The sequence below is a fragment of the Clytia hemisphaerica genome, unplaced genomic scaffold, assembly GCF_902728285.1.
Source record: "Clytia hemisphaerica strain Z4C2 unplaced genomic scaffold, Clytia hemisphaerica genome assembly, whole genome shotgun sequence".
In the NCBI taxonomy this organism is placed as follows: domain Eukaryota; kingdom Metazoa; phylum Cnidaria; class Hydrozoa; order Leptothecata; family Clytiidae; genus Clytia; species Clytia hemisphaerica.
The window spans coordinates 375,855-399,698 of NW_027103728.1; the positions used below are offsets into that span (position 1 = coordinate 375,855).

The 23,844-nt window shown below is 36.2% G+C and overlaps 2 protein-coding genes across 2 annotated transcripts in view; both read right to left on the minus strand.

The window, feature by feature from the left end:
• LOC136804921 (uncharacterized) overlaps positions 1-23,844 on the minus strand; it is a 66,281-nt gene that overhangs the window by 35,949 nt on the left and 6,488 nt on the right. Inside the window, exon 2 of the mRNA XM_067061450.1 lies at positions 1,672-1,759. Coding sequence (XP_066917551.1) covers positions 1,672-1,759 — 88 coding nt within the window. The remainder of the gene's footprint in view (positions 1-1,671; positions 1,760-23,844) is intronic.
• On the minus strand, positions 7,086-11,266 carry LOC136804924 (uncharacterized). The gene is made up of 4 exons (XM_067061453.1): positions 10,501-11,266; positions 10,021-10,152; positions 8,721-9,033; positions 7,086-8,054 (listed from the first exon to the last, which is right to left on the minus strand). Exons 1-4 carry the CDS (start codon positions 11,147-11,149, stop codon positions 7,883-7,885), a joined length of 1,266 nt encoding a protein of 421 aa, XP_066917554.1. The 5' UTR covers positions 11,150-11,266; the 3' UTR covers positions 7,086-7,882.

Consider the following 23,844-nt stretch of genomic DNA (forward strand, 5'->3'; position numbering starts at 1 on the left):
TGCAAATTTGCAATTCGATTTTCTCCGAAATTTCTCGAAAACCTAAATACGTATATCTACTAAACCTCCATCATGATTCCTATATATCTCATTAAATTTCTATTATCCACCAACGTGACTGTTCCACGCTCGGGCGCTAAGCTATGGTCACACGTGGTCCAAAAAAATCGCAATACTCTATTCATAACTCAAATAATCTTCTATATAACTCTGTAATTCATAACTCAATTCAATATTTCCAAATAACTCAATAATCCCCCACACTCGTCATAACTCTCATTGCCTCGAGACATCATTCTGAGCTTTAAACTTATATAGCGCGCGCTTCTCACATTCACTCAACTTTCTAGACTGCCCCACTGTCTGCTGAAAGAAAAAAATAATCGTTAATTTATATTTGTACATGTGACACCTAAATAACTCTCTCTACTCTCTCACACAACCATCTAACCTCCTATTCAATCAACATGTTATAGTTACACTGGAACGGGCAGTGTGTCCCTTGGGTAGTTCTCCTTATATACAAGACGCCCGTCATTGCCTCGACCTTGTTGGAGTAGTCTATAACCCGTGCGCACATTAAAAGTGTTTTTTTCTTACTAATTTTTTTCAAAATCTTTGAGGATAAAAAAAGTCGGATGACACCGATATAGTGCGCTCCAGATACTATATCGCTACGTTATGTAGATACAGACCCAGAAGATCGATGAAACCAAACGAAAACCCCTTCCATTAGTGCTTAAGGAAGTCGGTTTTATTATTATTTTTTCTGTTTTATTAAGGAGCCGAAAAATTACGTCTTTCAAAAATAAAACCCTGTAAAAAAAATTTCTAAATAAGCTCCGGGATCTTTAATTACGTTGGGCGCCATTTGTAATAATGCGATGCCGGCCCAGGCCTAAGTCGACACCACATTATTAACGGGTGGAGGACTAGTCCAGACATCAAACAGAGAAGGGGAGACTGTACGTATTTCTGTGCTAGCTATATCTTACAATTAAAAGAGATCTTACCTGACGCATTCCAGAAACCACCGACTCCGATCATATCCGAAACTAGACTCCCAGATCAGGCGATCTGAGCAGAGTAAAACACTTTCAAGTTTATTCAACCGTAACGAGGGCGTTACGGGCGTGGAAGGTGGTTTCTGGGCGTAGTACAGAGGCTATAGAATCGCCTCTGTACACTTATTAATTGTAATTCTTATAGATAAACATGCGTTTTTTTAGCCAACAAAATTTTCTCCAAAAATCTGCTTGACCATCTTTTACCTATGATGGTACCCTACTTTCATGCAAAAAATCAGAAAAAATTAATGATCAAATTTTTCAATTAGTCAGAAAAACCCGTTTTTAGCCGTTATGCATCTTTGTACAAAAATCAGAAAACACTAATGAGCCAATATCGAGAAAAGCTGGTAACTAACGAACGAACGAATAAACATACAACGGTTAAATTATAGGACCTCCACCGGGGTAGGCCCAAAAAGGAATAATGGCAAAAAAGAATTCTGCTCACTCCATTATTAAATAATTTTAAAGGCCGTCATCTGTAACCATCATTGCCAGGAACAGACTTGAGTACTTGGCATAACATATCAAAACCTTTGACTAACAATACAAACTTTGATTACGTGCGAATTTTGTCACAAAAAACAAACAGATATTTCACCTATATACTGGCACTTGTCACCAAATTTTCCCCTGGGACAACAATACTTTTGTCCGATCATTGAGGTTGCTATATGACATCCATCGTACTGAAGAGAGAGAGAGAGATATATAATATTTGAAAGTAAAATTCTCTGGATGGATTTACTCCAGCAGACTGTAGGCTGCACGCATCCCCTCTGGTATGTTTTGATATAAGGGATGCGTATCGTGTATAAAATTCCAGTTCGAGAGTTACACACTTTTTTTTATAAGAATACACTTTATAAGAATGTCAATGATGAAAATGGCCAAAAAATTAAGAATATGGTAAGAATATCACCATCATAGAATTTAGCAACTGAACCTAAGAATGCCATTTTAAATGCATTTTAACCTGTAGATTGCCAATTTCGATCTTACCTAAGAATACCGTAAGAATATTTTTGGATGATTTTCGCCAAAAGGTTAAGAATATCCATTATGAAATGCAAAAACAACGTTCTTATAAAAAAAAAGCATGTACCCTCGTCTTTGAGTTTGAGTTTTAGAAACTTGATTAGCTTGATTAGCTTGATTAGTAAATTTTATATGAGAGATCTTTAAATTTTCAAAGCCGCTAACTTTTTTGAAAAATGCCAACAGAGTTCATCATTTTTTTCTGGAAATTTATTCTTTCAAAAGCCATTTCTTGCCCAGGACAAATGATTAAGGTATCAACTTTGGTATCGTTGGAGAGCTCTTTCTCTCAGCTACAAAAAATAGCAGATTTTTTTCTCTGAATCTCAAGTGGTCAGGAGTTATGCCCAAAAGACTGTGTATCGGTAAAATGACCTTTTCAAGACGTATATATACGCCTTTCGCCGTCTAAGGAAACTTCATTAAATTTCAATCAAAAATTTGAATGCCTAGAGATTAATCCAATCATTGGATTTCTGAAGCTTTTTTTAGAAAATTGAAACCCTACATCCCCTATCAAAATTAATTCTGAAATATCAAATACTTTCTTTTTTAATAAGAATCTTCCTCAGTTGCCCCTAGTTGTTCCTAATTTATTTCTAGCTTGTGGCCAAGCTTAAAGTTTTTTATCTTATATAGAAAGATGTACCGGTTCTTTGGGTCCGTAATATATCCATCCCTCTTCTATTGTTAATTTCAATCCATCAACCGTCGACTGTCCCAACAGCTCACATTTCCCTAGCTCCTTATTGACGTTGATAGACTTGCATTTGTCTCTGTTCGCAAGACAGTGAGTCATACATTTTACTGGATTACCGGAGGTATCTGAGGGAGCTGCGATTATTTGCCGACTCAGCAATCTTTTGTTTTTGTGAACATCAGTGAATGTCAAATGTTGTTGATGTGCAATTATTTCTACGGTTATCATAAAGATAAAACAGAAAGATCCATAGAAAAAGCCAATACGGACGAAATCAGCCATTTTGCCCAAGTTTTTCAAATACAAATCAAAACTGTTAAGAAAGTTAAGAAAGTTAAAAAAGTTAAGAAAAATATGTGAAGGTCAGTTTATTTAGTTCAATTGGACAAATTTCTTTAAGAAATGAATCGCATATTGAATGGGCCCTTATGAAATTTATAAATAAATCATATTAGTTGAATTATTCAGGAGAATGCATTGACTGTCATAGAGATGTCAAATATTGTAACTCTTTAAAAATACTGAATAATGCATGACATGGCTCGGATATCCAGGGGGTTGGCGATTTTTGTTCAAAAGTGGATATCCAGGGGGTTAAATATCTACAAGGGAGCGGATATCCAGGGGTTAAAGTGTCTTTTCAAGTAAAAAATACGATATCCAGGTGTAAGCATCTTTATAAGAGAGGATATCCAGGGGGTTGAGCATATTTTTAAGTGTGGATATTCAGGGGGTCTTTACTAATAAAGTAGGATATCCCGGGGTTCGATACTTCGAAAAATTAATATCCTCAACAGTGGGGGTAAAAAATCTTTTCTGGAAAAGCCCAATATTTTGGCGAGCGATTCAATCGCCAGCCCTTGTTTCGCTTCATCAGTCTTATCTGGCACCCGATGCAGACATTAGTGAGGTTAAGCAAGTTTTATTTAGACCGTAAAGCGCGATACCGTAGGCCTATACATAAGATTTCATTTGCATGGTTTGCTTTGGCAAGTTATGTACAGGCCTACGGTATCGCACTTTCCGGTCTAAAATAAATACTTGCTTAACCTCGCTATTTTCATCCGACACGCTAAAGCTCTGAAGGTCGGGAAGGTTTAGATTACGGGATTTTGCAATACCGCGTCAAGGATTTTGCAGCGGGAGGCCTGGTAACCTAGCCCTCGTTTTCGGGGATTGCAGCAGTTCCAAACGAAACATAAATAAAATTTTTAATTTTACGCGCAAAGGTAGTTGAACTCGATTTGGGAAGGGGCGCTTCAAAGGCCGACTATCAATCATCTTTGGTGCGAAATTGGTGGCTCCTTTCGAGCTTAGCGTGGGTTAAGAGTATACATGATGAATTGAAAAAACACCATTCTTATTAAAAAAAGCGTGTAACATCAGTCAGAATATTTTTTCTTGTGACGTTTTTCATCAAGCAAAATGTATACTGATAAGAATGAAAAAATCTTTCGCTTTTTACAGCCAAAGAAAATCCCAAGTGTAGAACAGTTTTCTCAACGGGAAGGTAATCAATGGCGGAGAAGTTCCGTCAAATTTTTGAATTGTGGTATTGGGCTTTTCCAGAAGAAAAATTTGAACATGGGGCTGGAGGATATGACATTTTTTGGAAAGTTACTCCTCGGACAATTATGACCCCCAGACAACAGATCTTACCCCCCGGAGAACCATCAGTTGGCCCTCAAAATTACCCCTAATTAAGCAGAGCAAATTTTCCCCTTAAGCAAGGCAAATTTTGCAGATTTTTCACTACCCCCCGGACAAAATATCCAATATATCCTCCAACCCCCCATGTAAAACAACTTTCTGGAAGATCCCATTAAAGATTGGAGGATATATTGGATATTTTGCCCACATTTTCAGCATATAAACTCAAAAACATCAGATATTAAGTCAAAATTTTCTTAAAAATGTTTAAAAATCCAATGAACGTATTAACCTCAAACCATTCAAATTTTAGATTTAAATTTAATGAAACTTAAAGATCTCTCAAATAATTAGGAAGAAACATTTTTTATAGGAATATCGATGTTTTATAAGAAACACTGCTTATAAATATCGATGTTTTATAAGAAACATTTTTTATAAGAATATCGATCATTCCAGTTAGGGTTAGGGTTGGAGACCCAAACAATAGCATAATTATACTAATTATGCTATTTATGATGTAATCTTTACTATACGAGATTTTTCATTGACCGCCTTCTGAAGGTCGGGCATATTTTAACATCTGGAACCTTTGGATTACGGAATTTCTCCTGACCGCGTTCGTAAAATTTAGAAAGAGTCTGGGGACGGTAAAAAGTTACTAGTGTCCCGAACTAAGAGTACACGTGCAAAAAAAATTTCCCGTGCGATTTCTACATAGTGCTCCGAACTGAAAAATGTAAACAAAGCAGGACGCGAACTAAACATTTATTGAGAGTGGCTCTAAACCCAAACCCAATTACAGTTCAATTTATAGCAATAAAATGCGAATTCTTTGCTACTACTAGAATAAATAAGTTTGTCTCCTCACATCGAACGACAATTTCACCTATTCAAGATCTTTCACTACCTAAAAAAGTAAACAAGCAATGTCACGAACCAAACAATTAAAAGAGAGTAGCCATGAGCCAAATTTCCCTCAATCTAGTCTAACTTATACAGCAATATGTGAACTTTTTGATATTTGTAGAATCACTAAGCTTGCCTCAACACACCAAATGAAAATTACACCTGCACTAGATCTTTCACTACCTGAAATATGCATGTCAGCCTCTTAAAATAGAGTTTGGCGAAACAGGCAAAGATGGTCCTGTTATACCAAAAAATAAAAGCTTTGTCCCCAAAATACTGATACAATAAATGAGAACCTCCCTCCAACTTTTTTCATTGATGAAGGAGGATTCTGGCTTTTCCAAATAAACAACACACAGGTCATGATCAACAAGTTTGTTGATGTCGGTTGGGGTTGGGCGGTCCGCTGCTCTGCATGGAGGGCGGTCGACAGGCTCGAAAGGTCTAAATTGGAATGCAGCAGTTTAAAATTCCAACATAAAAATTATTGGTAAAACTAAATAAAACATACCTGATATGCTTTCTTTGATTTGGCCTTTGAAGATATAACCAGTCAACCACCAAAAACAAATAAATAACAAAAGATAATAATCATGCAATGTCAAGCATTTTTAACTTGGTGCACTTACTAAGAAATTACACTAGGTACTAAATATAATACTGAAAAAGTAATGAAACTGTCAAGTTTCAATAAATCCACCAAAATAAACCAAAAACAGCCAACAATCGAAGGTTTGAATATTTCTCAAGCCTTCTCAGGCAGCAGAGATTTTCATGCTAAATTCAGTCGGGTGCAACCGATAGTCAAGCAAAAAGTGTAAGGACGGCTAGACACGACTGTGATGCGGTACATCAAACGATGACTACTATAGGTCTCCGATGGTATATTGGTCCGCTCCTTTAGAGCTTTAGCGTTGGCGGCCGCCAATACGCCATCGGAATATCAGATAACGCACACGCGAATTAGCGCCCGAGTAAGTTAAGAACCCCTTTATTTATTTTTCATCAAATATTTTGACTATATGAAATCATAGCTTTCATACGGTCTTAATCCGCCCCTGGATTTCGGATTTAAAAATCCGTCATTCACCAATTTCTCGCCAAAATTAGCATTTTCCCTGATCCGCCAAATTAAATTCCCTACGAAAAATCTTTTTCAGCCATCCGCCAAAAATTCCCGCCAAAATTTCTTCCCTTGAGGTAATCAAGTCAATCAGGTTTCTAAAACTCAAAAACACAAATACGGGGGTTACTCTCGGACGGGAATTTTATACACGATGCGCATCCCCTATATCAAAACATATCAAAGGGGACGCGTACAATCAAACTACAAACAGTCAACAACGAAGAAGAGAATATTGATAAAAAAAATTTTTCCTAGCGAATAGTATTCTCAAAGAAAATGAATACATGGTCTCATTATAAATTGCAAATAAATGTGCAGTGTGCATCTACCCATAAATCTACAACTCCCTTCTTGACCAAACCCTTTTTGCAAAGTCTACCTTCTGTTCCTTCACCTGCCCGAAAAATCCACCATTTTTAAGTAGCCTCAAAAAGATTTGAATTTGCGGGTCAAAGTTAAACTTTTGAATCTTAAAAAAATGGTTTTAAAAAATAACACTGTTACAAACTTTGATTCTAACACCCCTTTCCCTCCCCGGGTTTCTGGTAAGGTTCCACTTACACTATGAAATAATCACAATCCCCCTGCCTTTAAAAGCATTTTCCCTACTACTCTCCCCATTACATGATTTTTGGGAAGGTTATATCTACATTATAAAATAACAATGCCTGTGCATAGGAAAAATTGTTAAATGTGTTAAAAATAATCATGAAATAAAAATAAAAGTGACTGACAATGAACCTGTACAAACATTCAAATCATTAAAACGATATTAGGCTATATTATATTACTAAATGTACAGAAATTTGATTTATATTCTATGCTAGGGAATATAATTTACTCGTTCAAATTTAAAAATCCTAAAATTTAAAAATCAAATCACGGGTATTCCAAAGACAGTAAACATCAAAATTTGTTCTTAAATATTCAGTAAAAATCCATATTGACGGGGGAAGGGGGAGTACGTGGGCAGAATGGATGTCAGGTATGTATAAGCCATAAGGGTCCCATTTTTACACCCTCGAAAGTCTCTTTACAAAAAAACAATTCACTCTCTGAAAGATTCCAAAATTCACGAAAATCGAAACTCCCCCCTCTGAAAGGGTCGTGATTTTAAAAGAATTTGGAAACAAATCGAGTGAAAATCGACAAATATTTTGGGAAAAGTCTCTATGCAGGGCCCCAAAAACGTCACTTTTTTCTCTCTCGATTTTTGGCTCGGGCTCGTCACTTCGCAAATCTAGTACCCCGTTCCCCTTTATCTAATGTTCACAACGTCTATATAACGTGTTAAATGAATGTTGAAACAATGTTGTGTGCCAGCTGGGTTATTGGTTAATCATCCATGTGTGTGAACATGAATATAACTTGTAATTTTCTGCTTTTTCAACCAGTGTACGGTTCAAGGTATTCGTAACCCATGACCTCCCATCCTCCATTTCCAGGTGCTTTGAAATAGAGATAGAACCAATCATCGCCGGTATCATCAAAAGTGTAAATTTCCATGTAATATTTCTTGTCTTTCTCCAAATCTGTTTTGTACTCGTTCGCGACAGCCCTATAAAATTAAAAAGTAGTGCTACCATATTACGGTACACAATTTCGATGAAAAGATTATGTAATATTGAAAACCCAGAAATGGGGGGGGGGGCAAATAGTTGTTATATATATACCATTATTTTGGTGATCAAAGAAAAATCAAAAAAAAAGAAAAAGTTTTTGATGTTACAAAACGTATTAAGCCTTTGAGAATCCTCCTTTTTTTACTAGAGCTGATTTTGGAGAATAAAAACAGCAATCTAAGTCCGGTCTGTAAAATACACGACATCAACAGGTGGTAAAAAAATTAATCTAAAATAAATTTTTCGGAAACGAATAAGCAGATGAGAGGTTTATTCGGGACCTTAGAGTAGTGGTATCGGCCATTACACAGTCGAAATGGATCATGGGTAATCAGGACTGGTTGCGCCTCCATAACGGCTTTCTTATGGCTAGACGCAAAAATCTTGTCATTAGCGCGCAGTGGTCATATGATTACCCATTACGCTTTGCGACTGTGAAATGTAGTCTTCAGAACAGATATTTTGAAGAACTCACTCAGTGGATACTTTTGAAAAGTGAAGTTTTGTTCAGGGAAGTGACCAATTTGAAAACATTGACTGAAGACATTTTTGCCGATAAGTTAAAAAGTAAGGATACTTATGAACGAGCATTCAAGACTTACGCATCCCAGTTAAAGATTGGTCCACCACCCAATCGAAATAATAAATTAGCTTTAGTTTCGTCTGTGCTCATCATAACCTTTGCATACTTATCGACATGGATGTAAAATGTGTACGTTCCCGTGGACGGTGCTTGGAAAATGGTCTGCATTTTTGTACCGAAAGTATCGTGCGCTCGAGTACGATACATCAAGCCATCTATATAACGCACTGCCCAGATCTCTCCCGCGTTTATTTTTGCCCTTATTCTCGTTACAAGACCGTTATACGGCACACCAGATATAGAGACAATGGTGACTTTTACTGGTCCGTTTTCTGTAAAATAAACAAAAGGAAGGTAAACTGATACAAAAAGACGCTACCGTTAACTCTCCCTTATTCGAACTCAAAGTTGGAGTCTAATTTTTTCGAAATAAAGAGACTACGGAGGAGTTCGAATTAAAGAAAGTGTTTTTCTAAATTAATCAGTTTTAAATTATAGAAAGATTTGAATAGCAGAAGTTCGAATGAGCGAGTACACCGTGATTTTTGCTGGTCCGAACATTGATGATGAAAAACTCTCTCAATTTTGCAATAAATTACGTTAAAAAAATTCAACAACCATTTTTGACTTGGCCTGAACTTTTATAGAAAAAGGATCACCTACATTTCGGGGTAAAGTAGCTTAAACGTTGTGCAATGGCTAAATTAAGGAGGTTTTGATTAACACGAAATTTTTCGATTCGTGTTAATAAAACGACTAGTGATATTCGCGTAATAAGGTAGTTTATTTCCAATGGGCAGATATTATGTCACTTTTTTAATGATCTACCTTTAAAAAGTTTGATTTTCACCCCTAGCCAGGTCTTACTCCTCTAAACTAAAAACACCAAATTCACCACATAGAGATAGGCCGATTTTTCAGTATTTTCCAATAGCCCAGGATAAGTAAGTCTGCGACCGCAGTCGGAGGCGACCCGAAGGCTCCACTTTTGATAGCTATACCCGAAGGTAAGGGAGGACTCCACTTTTTCTCCCTGGATTGCTCCACTTACCCTTATCCTTCTCTTAATTACTGAGCATCAAGCAGAGAGGCATCAAGTACCATTTTGGGAATCTTTGGTATGACCTGGCTGGAGGTTGAACTCGCAACCTTGCAAATCGTAGCCGAATGCTCTACCATTACACTACGGTCGCTGGATAATAGTTACTGAATAATACATCTTCAATCTCCTATTTCGAGAGGTTTTTTGGAAGAGATCAATTCATTACACGTCGAGGCGATAATAAAAGCCATGAAAGTGAAAGGAAAAAACATCTTACCAAAATCGTATCTCATTTGACATGCTGGATTATCGCAATTGCCAAAATGGGTCAAACGGAGTGTATTGCCTGCCACACTGCCTGTGAGTGGATATTGACATGCACAACCAACGTAAAACTCAAGAAAGACATCTCTGAGGAAGAAAAGAAATGTTGACATTTTATTCTATCGGAAACTTAGCTGAACTTTAAGTGATACAATTATTATAGAAAGTTCACTTATCAAAAGAGTTTTATTATAAAATTTGGTACAATAGTTATCCGTCAAATCGAAGCTCTCTCTATTTATGTGTTCAAAAAAATTACCATTATTTAATTCGTGTATCGGTACTTAAAGGTTTACGGGTTTAGTGGACAAGACATTCTTATATTCACTGAGATCTCTGGATTTACGTCTCAGATCTTTAGAATATTTTAATACACTATTATTAGAAGAGCGTCAAGTTTAAGGAGGCTAAAAGAAATTTATTAGAAACTTACTCATATGAATTCGAAACTTCTCCCTCTCGTAAGAATCCAACTTGTAAAATTCACAATCGCCAAAATTGATTAAGGTTATGTCATTACCGAAAGTCCTTGATCCCGGACAAAGAGCTTTTCCACTGCAGACATGTGAAATAATTCCTGTATTTCGATCAAAATCGAACCACGCTTCAATAACGTCACACTCGCTCATGGGACGAAGTGAGAGTACTGATGAGCTAAAAACACATGAAGCTGCATTTGGCACAAAACAATAACCATCCGAATGCATTAAACGGGTTAATCGGGTTTTTCCGGTATCAAAATGACGCCATCCCGGTTTATTGGTGTATTCATTGGTGTCGGTGATATCAGCAGAAAGAAGCTGGCAGATACTTTGGTTAACATCGGTTTCGTTGCGGAAAAAATTAACGGATTTACAAGGCGCCGATCCGTCTTCTACGCAACGATCAATACAAGCTGCTTCATCAAAAATGGTGAATTCCCGGTACGGAGTTTGTGCGCGAACCTTGTCCGTATGACGGAGAACAAATTTCGCGATTCTGATATCTGACCAACGTAAGATATTGTGACATATTGATAAGCGAAATATGAAAAGGTTTAAAAAAACTTGAAGAAATTTCATCTTTTTTGCTAATCGTGACATTTCGCTATTTTCACTTTTCTTCGACTGATTGATTAATTTTTCCCATCAAAATTTCACACCTTAAAATCATTCAATCATAAACCAATGAATATCAATTCCTTTATTATGAACGGCCTTAACTATCAATCATGAAACTTTAATTTTTGATTTGTATATTGAGTGTGTCTAGAAGTTTAGGCAATCGAGTTGCTTAATAAATTCAAAGGAGCAACATATCTTATCTAGCCATGGTGACTAGTTCAAAACTCTAGGTCACTAGAAAAAGATATTAATATTAATATTGTCATAGCAACAAAGTCATATAGATAACAAACCAAGTCATAAATAAATTTTGAAAATATAAATACAAGCGAAAAAAATAATCAGTAATTTTAGGAAAAGGCCTGTTCAAACTATACGCTAAAAATTTACTTCCATACCTCCAGGTTAAACAGGGCCCTTTGGTCGACGCAAATCTCAGATAACTTTTTGAATTTATCATCCTAAAAGAATGATACATTTTAGCAAAGAGATAATAGCATAACCGCTCCCCGTTTATCAATGGATGTGGAAGTCTTAGTTTCCAGGAGAGTCGTTAAGAGTATGCTAATCGGATCAAAGCAACTTTGTTGGGTTTAAGAAGGGATAAACTTGCTAAATTTAATAATGAGATATAGAGACCTGACTTTGAGAAAAGGTCTTATAGTAGACTCTACCTTAACGACCCGGTGAAAGTTTCTTGGCTACTTTGTGGGATAAAGTGAAGGGTCTCAATGTCCATGGAGATGGAAAATAGCCTGGTTTAATATGTTTGGAATTTTAAAATCCAGTTGGGATCTTACAATTTTTGGCTAAATTTTCCAGTGGGGACAGGAAATCCGATTCTGTAACACGGGCTTGTTCTTATTTATAGTTACATAATATTCAAATATCCAGTACAAGGTATAAAAGATATCCGTTTGTACGATTTTCATTGGCTTTCCTCCATTCCAAAAGTTATCACCTCTAAGATGGAATATAGCTCCATCAAAATGTCCAGGCCACGCTCTTTGAACTTCAGCACTTGGAACGCATGACCATTTTGGTCATCTTTATTTGTTTTTTGAGTTTTTTTCCCGAAGCAATCCATCCTGAACTTCATTTCTCAGACAACTGGACAACTTGATCCATCTTTGTCACCGTACAAAGCCTGTATCAGTCAGGCCAGTCAAAGGTTCACACATTTCTTCACACTTTACGCACATCTCTTGGACTCACTACAAGCACATCTCGTTGTGATCTTCTCTTTCTTGTATTTCTTGCTTTTTTTACGTCCAGGACAATCCAGAATAAATGTATGTTCTTTTCTCTCCGCCGGTAGACAGTAGCTACATATATGTGTGGTGACGGCTGTAAGATTGACGATTTTGGAATACACTTTTGAGAAACATGTTCCCAGACACATAGCATCCGAGATAGTAATTGGTTGACATCCGTTTACAATGATTGTCCGGTTGAACCGTAATGTTTGGCAGGATCCGGGTGTAGATTGTGCGGAAAGATCCCGGACGGAACGTGCAGAGATTTTGGTGAGAAGGAACATTGTGATTATTATGGAGAATATATGGATGAGATACTTCATGGTTTTATTTTTTATTGTTGTTGAATCTGAAATCATAAAAGTACAGTTTAAGTTTAAGAAAAACTAACTTTTTTTCATCTTGTCTCTATCTTCGTATATACTTGCTAAAATTAATCTCCCTCGACTAAAATCTGTAAATTTGCACTAAAGATTCTCAATGTATTCCAACCAAAAATACTAGACGGTTAAAACAAAAACCAGACTTGAAATCTAATATCTGTTTGAAGGACCTTCTTGATGAATAGTGTAGTAGAGACCTCAGTCTGAGACAAAAATGAAATTTGCATAAAAAAATCCTCAATATTTATAGACAACGTATGGAGAAATAATTATGCAATAATTATAGGAAAGAAATCTCATTGGTTATTTCAAAAAACGTATATTGGCCATCTATGATATCATCATTCTAAAGTACAAATTTAACTTTGTTTTTTTGTGGTGGTGGAAGATTTGTTTAGCGTTTAAATATTGATGCAGCAGCCTTCATCTTTTTTCATTTTGGATTTTAAAGACGATTGGTACACTGCATTATGTCCTCTAATGATCACTAAAAAAGGAACTAGTTTAGGAGGCGCGAAAAATTTGTGAACGGGTGGTTATCCCTGGGCGGAGAAATCAGTGGCGGAGGTGTTTAAAGTGTTCCAAACTCTACCACCACTATATTTTCCGTAAACCGCCCGGACGCCCTGACTCTACTGCGCATATATTTTTCCCATGATTACTATCACTTTAACGGACAATAAAATCGTCTACCTCTTGCGTATCTAAAGGCCATTTCACAGTCGAAATGAATCATGGATAATCAAGACTGATTGCGCTTCCATAACGGCTTCCTGTTGGCTAGACGCAAAAACAAATTTAGACCAACAGAAAGTCGTTATAACAGCGCAATGGTCCTGATTATCTACAAGTCTTTCTATAGAAGACTATTAAATGCAAGCAACTTCAATGCTAAATCCATCGCTCAATTGCTTGCACCACGGCGGAAAAGAAAAGTTCCACAAACACAAAAAGCCGTGTCCGTTTGGTGCAGGCATGTAGTTTACAGACCTTATTTCAAATAGCTCCACAAGCCCTGCCAGAGGGTTTCTCCCTGGAAGAGTTCTGAGGATAAATTCGAATTATAGAAAGATAATAACAGAGGTTCGAATAAGTGAGAGCCGAATGTAGGCACAGAATATATGAAGCCAAACAAAGACCTTGAACTTATATTTCAACTCTCGAAATTTTCGTTGTATAAATTTTAAATTCTGTTGGCTTGACAACAAGAGAGATCTACGCAGATCTCCCAAAGAACTCCATTCGTAGTCTAAACCTACAATTGTTTGGAACGAGTTTTTAATGAGTGATCCGTGACCTCAGGACCTCCTTAATATCGCTTCTCAAACATTCTTTCCGTGTGAGGTCAAAATATTGAGTCACCTTTTTAATACTAATTGTAAATCAGTAATTAATCGCACATTTAGCGAAAAAATTAATTTGCGTTCGATTTTTTGCGGTTTTTGATCGTCAAGAGTTTCCTTGGAAATTTGCCCATTCCTGAAATATTGAGTCGTACGTGATTGAAAAACAAAACTAACTTGAGTTCACTTATCTTACCAAGTACGGTAAGCCCTGTTTCGTGTTATCTTGACGGACGTTTTAAAGGGATGAGAAAAAAACCCCTAAAAACCCGAGGATAGGTCAAACATTGATCAGCCTAAATCAGTCCAGCAATTTCAATCAAAACTTTTTGTTTGTTGATAAATATTTCATTAAAAAAAGGAAATTAAATAATTAGGCATTCGAAGGAATAGGAAAACGATCATGTGAATAATTTCCACACACCACCATCATGTCTGAAAATTCAAAACAAAAATTAAATTTGCACAAATCAGAGGGTTCGAAATTTCCCCTAGAATCTTGTCATTACGTTCGTCGCACTACTTTTAGAACAAATCGTTGTACTGGCAACATTAAAGGGACATTGCGGGAGTTGTGATGTAAACATTGTCGCGCTTTCAAGTCAAAACAAAACATACAAAATCAAAACAAAAGTCACGTGGGAAAACAGAAAAACCATAACAAACATGGTAGACTTTCCTTTGGGCGAAAAGTCGCAGGAAGCCTTTTGCATATGAATCGTTCCAATCTTTCTTGTAATATTAGCTAACGAAGTAATATTTTCATTCACAGAGAAACATTTCCAACAAAATAAAAAATCTTTCATTCATTTCTTGTCATTTTGTTTTTGTTTTACTTTTTTATTTCTCTGGACGGGGGTGCTGGTGTGTTTCTCTATCGCTCTTGTAAAGAGTAATGCCCTTGCCAAAAAAATTTTGCTTCGAAAATGGGATACTTGACCATTAAAATGCACTTCCTGAACTCCCAAAAAATGTCCCCAAAAAGTTTCCCTATATCGTCAAACGTCCGGTGGGTCGCTTTACGTTTTAGATGCCAACCCCCCCGGGTTTATTGCAAATTTTCGAACGTCGAGGTAATCGATTTCATTGCTCTCTCCTCCGCAGCTAAAAATTGAAATTATAAAAAAGAACTCTATTATAAAAATGAAAAAAGACACAACGGTAAGTGCGTTACGATTACGTAATACTTACTGAAATCTAATGATATTTTTGACCATTTTTTAGCAAATACGTCTTTGTTATTATGACAGAAAGCAGACAGAAGAAGAAGGAAAAGAAAAATGGATGATTTTTTTTGCAATTGTAAAAATACCTGTTGTAGAAAAGATTCCAATCTCAGAAAAGGATGTCCCTGCAAAACAAGGGTTGTCAAATGCTCAGAAAAGTGTTCTTGTGGAAAAGAAAAAGAAGAGCCTATCCTGCATGAGATTATAAAGCTAAGTTATAGTTACAATTTCCAATTTAAAAAGCATAATAATCCACATTTTAAAGAGTACAAAGTTCTTAGTAGTGGAAGCCAAGGGAAGATCAAACACCTATTTTATATTTCTATGAAATCCAAATAATATGCATTGCATTACAGAAATATTTATGATTGCTAACGAAATACATGGATCGAAACTTCGCAGACATCAACTTTGATAAGTCTCCTTTCAACTCCATACATTCCCAAAGAAATTGGTAAAATAAAAGACAACTACTAGACCATTAAATTAAAGTGAAAGAAACCACAGAGAAATACACATGTTCTTGCCGACATCTTGAAAAATATTATAAAAATAATCCGCAGGTTGTATCTCAGTGGCTGGAAAATGAATAATATGATCTGCAGACCTAGGCTTTAGTATAAAGCGCGCTGGTCTGTAAAATACACAAAACACAATCTACCGATTCTTAAAAACGAAAGGCTTCTATTGTTAAAACTCCCGCAATGTCCCTTTAAAATACCTTATCGGTAGAAATTTCGTCGGTAAAAAGTGACGAAAAAATCGCTTAGTGACGAAAGTTTTTACCGACGAATATTTTCCCCGGCCTTAATGCGCTTACCAAAACCAGCAAGTGACGAAAGTTTTTGCCGACGAATATTTTTTGCCGACGAAATTTTCCACCGACGAAATTTCTACCGATAAGGTAATAGAGAGAATCAATATAAAGCTTATTTATCTGTGATTTTCCAGCGACAGAGACTGTTGGCTTCTGATTTGTCTCGATCCTGATTGACTGAGGACGACGATAAATCAGCACTTTTAACTTCCTCGAGTTTTCGGGTTATAACTGCAGAATATTACAAATCGCTTCCAGTAGCGTAGACAGGAGGGGCGAAAAGTTTGTGAAGGAGAGCAGACACTTAATTATCTTTTTATATGATGTATAGATAATAATAGTGTCATAAAATAAATGCTCTTCTACACAAATTTTGCACCCCTCTTGTTTAGGCTACAGCACTTCAGTTACTCTGCCATCCTCAAAAGTGAAAATACATAAACTCGCTAGATTTACCATGTCGATAATTTTTGCACTTTAACCTCTATTAGCAACAAGGAAAAAAACATACAACCAACCTAAAGGTTCACCCTCTCTATTCATCATCACCATCATAACGTTTTGAAATGGAACCACGACCTGAGGGTTTATTCGGAAATCATTCTATATATCCTACTCAAAGACGAGTACAAAACCGCAAAAGAAAAACAACTTTATAAGGAAAACTATGATGAGTATCTCTCCGAAAATGACCTTCAAAGTTGTTGAGATTTTTGTCAGTCATTGGTGTGCGAACATTATGAGAAAATATCTTGTGCATCCTCCAATCATTACAGACAATTACTGCTGAAGAACCTCCCAGAATCGGTTGAAAAAACTAGCTCCAAGTTTTTTATAAGAACAAACTATATAAAAACATAAAGTCTTCCATTGCCAAAATGTTAAGAACAACTACAGAACATTTTGAGGATTTGCGGACTCTAAAACATCCAATTATTTAGAAAATTGCACGAAAATCCTCACAAAATGGTAAAAAAAAACATTTTCAGAACACATTCAGACTGACAACTCAAAAAAGGATAAATATTGTGCACTTTTCCAATTAAACTATGGTATGCTTTTGTTGTCTAGGTAACCCTAGAGAGACTGTCTAGGTAACCCTAGAGAGACTGTCTAGGTAACCCTAGAGAGACTGTCTAGGTAACCCTAGAGAGACTGTCTAGGTAACCCTAGAGAGACTGTCTAGGTAACCCTAGAGAGACTGTCTAGGTAACCCTAGAGAGACTGTCTAGGTAACCCTAGAGAGACTCAAAGCCTGTCAGGACAGGGATATAATCAAGTGAAAACTGACTTTCTCTTGTTACCTGTTATGCAGGTAAGAATTTTTCCTTAGATTTTAGAACGCATCAAACCATAAAGTAGTATAATAATAATTTTCATTGGGAGTTGGTGAGACAAATTAAGTGTCTATCCTAGAAATCAGAATATATCATTTGTGTTCATAGCATGTGTTACATGGAAGATAAGAGCACATATTTATAAAAAATAAGCTTTGCCGGATGCCTCTTACCTCAATACAATCGAATATACTTTAATGTCAGAAATTTTTGCCGCCAGGAAAATTTTGTGGGGCCGACCATTCGCTATTTCGTGGGGATTTAACATCGCGAATGCAACTCAATGAAATATTGTCGCGACCATTAAATTTCGCGCAAACCGCGAAAATTGCTGGCCCCGAAAATTTCTGACTTGTTGTATAAAATTCTAAGCAAAACAGTTTAACTACAATTTTTTTTTCTTTTCCATCTCATTGGAGCTGGGTCATGACAACCAATACAAAACATCACTCACCAGCCAACAAAATAAAGAAAAAAGTGTAATGTAATTTTAGCAAAAAGGAAAATTTTACACCATGGACGTTCGTTCTAACACACTCATAAAAGATTTTACACAAATACAAAAAAAGTTTGCTCGGGATTAAACCTTACCGAAATAAGGTTCCGAAACGGATGTGAAATAGAGGAGTGACGAAATGATCCTCAGGGGTCGGTAGTTGACTAACATGTGTTCTTCCTGACTTTGTTTATTTTTGCTTTTTTCTTTTCTCAGCTCATTTTGTTCGTATCCATAAGATAAAGATACACCTTTTTTTATAAGAACATCCAAAACTTTTGAAGCTTTCGGATGTTCTTGACATTTTGAGTTTAAAGCCTAAAAATGTTGTTATTTTCACCATTGGATGAGCATTTTTGTTCATTTTCTTATGAAATTTGTCATGTTTGTGAGCCTTTGTTCTTAACTTGTTCTTAACATTTTGGCCATTGAAGCATTATGTTCTTATATATTTTGTTTTTATGAGAAACAGATAGCGTATTTTTTCACGTAAAAAGTCCGTTTAGACCACAGACAATACAGCATGTCATTTTGCGTAAAGTAATAAAATAATAAATATGAAATTTGGACCAAAGCTGCACATCTTTTTAAAAGGATCATTTTGCAAAAAAAATAATTTTTCAAATTTTGCTGTTGTGAGCAGAAATCAGCAAAATATGAAATTTTGCAAAAAAGTGCTGACGTCAGCAAAAATTTTTTTGCAAAATGATTTCATGTTTCTACCATTAGCCAAACTGGAGTTATTTAAAAGACAAGTTTTGCTGACGTCAGCACTTTTTGGTTTTTGCGGTTTTTCGCGAAAATGAGGGCGTAAGCAATTAGGTAAAACCCCTGCAGGGAAACTTCATCATGGTACCCTTCGTATTAAATCATTAGTTTGTTCATTTCCCACTGGCTAATGCTTTCCGAAGATTATGTTAATTTTCATGTTTTTGAGACATGTCAACTTTATACCTGAGTCAAAATTATCTTTATAACGAGCACAAAACCGCTAGCTAAGTGGAATACTCTCAAAAGACTTTTTTGTCTCCGCTGCAGAGACTTTATGATGAAATATAAAAAAAAGCCATTCTTATAAAAAAAGCGTGTATAAACGTAGCCTAGAAGTGTTTTCCAAGACATCAAACAGCTTTCCAAGCCTATTATATTTTTTTTACCTCAATACACCTCTTACACCGTAGACGCCAATTGCCGCGCGGGCATCTTTTTGTCTGTTTTACCACCCTAAAACCGTTCCAGTCTTTTTTTATCCTGCCTAAAGACAATAGAAAAAAGTGTAAAAAAAGTGTGGCACGCGCCTGACTACGGTCGAAAAGGTGTCAAAGCAAAAAAACAATCCAAAAATGTTAATCAAAAATTACCCATTCCAAAGCGCAATTTAAAAAACGTAACCAAGTTGAGAAAACACACAATACAACAAATGTTCAAAGAAAATTCCATTGATCATCATAATAATAATAATCGCAGCATCATTAATCAAACTGACTCCCACGTCCCTCTAACCAAAAAGTCTTTTTAGTCGAAGTTGAAATTGTCAATGAAAATCAACGTAATGTCTGAGTTAACAATCTGAGAAGTGCTTAAAATTGAACGATGGAGAGTATCAGAGTACTATGAACATTCCTTATATGGAAATCAACGCTCTCCACCTAGCAAACTATTCGCTACGGCCATGACTGATATCTTGCTTTGTGGGAAGAAGAAGGTTGTCTTTTCCTTTCGTTTTATAGAAACATCATTGTTTGTGATGACGTCAACATCAAAAGCGTTATAAAAATATTTTCAAATCAATCACCAACCGTGTCAAAAATAACCTTCGTCAAAATACTCGTTCCAAAAAGAGGGGAAAGAAAATCATAAAGCTTATATAAATCCAATAAAAGTTCGAAAGATCAAACCAAAATGTAATGTAGCGCATACAAGACGACTAAATGAAGACCAAGTGGGATATACAGGCAAAATTGGAAGTATATTCAGTCTGGAGTATCATCCCATAAAAAAAAGCGTACCGTCATATGACAGCTATATAAGGGGCCAACTCTTAGGATCCGTAAGATCTTTCGTGGGACTCAACTGCATGTGATTGGTTCGAAAGTAAACATGATTTTGAAGCGTTCTTGAGAAGGGGCCCGTGAATAAGGCCTGGCAAAAATTTTTATGGCCAAAAAACTGACTTCGTAGGCAAAATTCCTAACCCGAAAAAAATGAGTAAAAAATGGACGATTTTCCACAGTCGAACTCAACGAAAATGACTTATACCGTAATAGAACTTGACAACTCTAGTCTAGCAGCATGGACGACTAATTCAGACATAAGCAAAACAAGCAAAGGACAAATTGTAGTTTATACAAACTGATATCATCATGTTACGATTATTGTACTATTACATAAACACCAATATTACTAAGTTGCATGGATTATATACTACTATACAGTCTAAGACAACTTCAGTCTAACCATAGTATAAAAACAAGTAGAATATCAAAATTTCTTGAAAAGATTTCAGTAAAAAATCTCAAAGCGGAATAATTGACAACACTAAGTCAAGGTTTTTATCCTAAAACACACCCCAGTTTCACAGACTGACTGGGACCTTAGCCCCACTGCAAAATGACTTTGATTTCATCCCCATTCGAAATTCAATGTTTAAAAATATTGTACTCCAAAACCACTCCACTGGATTTTTTAACCGTGGAAAAATAGTGTTTCTATCCCCATCGGGATTTCAATAGGAATTTTTATCCCCATTGAGGAAAAAAGTTCCAGTAGGGCTGTGAGACAGGGGTGTTAAAACTTATACATCAAAAGAGGAAATATAAGACATGGGGTCCTGAATCATTAAATATAAAGCCAAAATCTTTAAAACTAAAAAACGAACAGACCTTCACCCAACTCAACAGACAACTTTAATTCAATTACCCAAATTATTTTGGTTTTCAGGAAGATTGTTTTTAGATAAATACCTACTTTATTTTGAGACTAATGGCTTCCGAGATTTCAAAAAGCAAATATATTATTTTGAAATAATCTGCCGCATTAATTAGAAAAGAGCTAATGGGCCTTAATGACTAAACTATTGAGGAGATTGACTCTACATACTTAAATATATTCCATTAAAAACAAAAATTGATACTTTCGCCAGAGCAATGAATAATTTGATGCTGATATGTAAAAATTATCCAAAAATAATGAAAATCACAAAAAATGACAATTTTTTGAAAGTTGTACAAAACAAAAAACTTTTTCAAAACAAAAACATTTTGATGTGTTTTTAATGGTTGTTTGCTCTCGTTTCAAAATTCCGATATTTTTGCGGTGAACAAGTAGGGTAATTGTTGACGAAATTCTGGCCATTAGCTACCCCACACTTTCTCACGGTTCGGAACATCAACTCAAAGGCACGGAGTAGAACTTGGCCCTGCTTCGTAGTTGCACACAAGACGTTCACACCTAAAGTGTGTTCCAAAAAATTGGCCGTCTACAAATACCTCGTTGAAAATATGATTTTAAGCGGATGATTTCAAAATCTTTAACAATTTCGAAAATGAAGACGAAAAAAGTGAGAAAAAAAATTTACTTTACACAAAATTTTGAATTTAACCTTTCTGAAAACTTTGAACTTCACTGATGTCAAATAAGTTCTCAGATTTTTTTATATCTCACTTGGTCTTTTTAGCCTTTTTTAGGCTGCTTTGAAGGGTGGTAGCTTTTGCTCAAAGAAAGATATGAAAAGTCTGAGAACATATTTGAAATCAACCAAGTTCAAAGTTACAATGAGAGCAATGTATCAAAATGTGCAGACTGTCATTTTTTTTTGGAACATACCTTAATATTAATCACCGTTTGTTAATGAAATACATAACACTTTCAGTAGCAATGAAACATACTTTGATAACTTTAGAAAGAAAATCTTTTTGCATATGTCACAATTCTAAAACCTTTTTCCAACAGATACTTGACATGTTCTCATGACCACTGGGTGTCATGCACTCAAAACTAAATTATCCAAGATTTCCAAAGAGAGCAATTCATCTCAATCTTGAAACCCCGGGGGGGCACTCAATTCAAAAACCACCGTATGTGAGGCCATAAAATAGGCCTTTAAAATCGAACACTTACAGTACAGTGTAGAGAAAATTTAGCCGAATTTGAGTAAATTCGGAAGTGAAAAATCTACCCTTACAGCGGCGTGCATTTTCAAATTTTACACCTTTAGAGTAAACTTTTTCTCATCTTTGCTCATTTCGACCTTTACAGTGCACTTTGGGAAGCTTGGGAAAAGGACCCTTAGGGGCCACACGCACTGTCAGTCGTTTACCTTGAGTGAGTGCGTGCCCCCTCCCGGGCTTGAAACACGAATGGCACTTCAGTCCATTTTGGAGTTTATTACAACATGTCATTCGATTGAAAGCCTTTTTAAAAAGATTTCGTGACGCTATCAAACTTCTAAGGTGGGAACAAACGAAAGCCCGAGAGATGTTTTGAAAAACGGTGTGATTTCTTCCCAGATGTGTAACTAGGAGAAACATGTATGCAAACAATAAGTTTCAAAGCCTCTGATTTGGCGGTTTTTCCGTAATACTATGAATCACAGAAGTCTTCGATACAATAGAACGTCCCGTTTGAAGAAAAAATCTCAATAGATAATTGAGAAAATTAGCGCTGACAGCTCCGAAATACTGGTCGTTTTTAGCCCAAGGTCCTTCGAAGCCCAACCTTCTTCGAAGGAATTTCCCGTTGACATCAAGTATAATTTTTTTATAAACGTTTTGAAATGAAAAAAAAATAACAATGCTTGTTTGAAAAGCCAACAACAAGGACGCTTTTAAAAGCCCCAGCCAGACCTAGCGTTGAGGTTTGATAAACCTCAATTTGACATCAAAGTTGCAAAAAGTTCATTGTTTACTTAACTTGAGAAAATAAATAAACTAAGGGCAATTAATTAAGTATTTTCTCAAGTGCTCGATGATGGGAAGCATCGCATTTCAATCTTACTCAAACACTATAAAGGGTGGATGATGTGGGCGAACAATATGGCACAGTCATCATGGGTAGTAGCGTTGTGGGTCAGCCAAAATTTCTTTTGGAGGGGGGGGCAATTATCGAAAGTTTGGATTTTGGCAGCCCCTATCAAAAAGTAAAATATGCTTACGCAAGCGGAGCGAGGACGAAAACTTTTTGGGTATTTTTCTCTTTGGGCTGAAAACTTCCAATTCAAACGTGTAAGAAATAAAACGGGCGCCGAAATTGGTAACCAGAGGCACCTTTTTACGCCTCTTGTCCTTCGGCGCCCCAAAGAATTGGCCAATAAGGGCAGTTGCCCGCTGACTGTCCCCTGAGCAGTATTCTTTTTCGGTACCCATTCGAAGGAAACGCGAAACAGCTAAAAAAACATTTAGATTTTTTAATAAAGGTATCCAAGGTGTATAAAAACTTGTGTCATTCAAAAGAGGGATGACCTTTTTTGAAAAAAACAACAAGAAAGTTAAAGGTTGGGGGGGGGACACGAGAAGTTATTTTCGCGTTGGTGCAATGCAATATGCTACATCCCACCAACCTGAAACGCTTTCTCGTTTCTCCACTCCATTTTTCTTTTAATAACATTTGTGCTTCTCTCACTTTTGTCCCATGACACAAAAAAAGAAACCATGAGACACGCACTTTTTTTCTTGTGTTGATGGTATGGAGCATGTTGGAGCGTTGCTCCAACGCAAAAAAAACTCCTTGTTTCCCCAAGCCTTAAGATTCTCTTGACTTTTCCAGAAAAATTTCCACTATTTTTATCGGTATAGCCGGGATGAGATTGGAAAGGGTTT

What these genes read in the sequence shown, in the direction of transcription:
- LOC136804924 (XM_067061453.1), bottom strand. Translation starts at nt 11,149, where the DNA reads ATGTCACGATTAGCAAAAAAGATGAAATTTCTTCAAGTTTTTTTAAAC. An exon ending in TCAAATGAGATACGATTTTG is followed by an intron (nt 9,034 to 10,020) that starts GTAAGATGTTTT and finishes TTTATTTTACAG; the next exon opens with AAAACGGACCAGTAAAAGTC. An exon ending in CCAATCTTTAACTGGGATGC is followed by an intron (nt 8,055 to 8,720) that starts GTAAGTCTTGAA and finishes TTAATTTTATAG; the next exon opens with GGCTGTCGCGAACGAGTACA.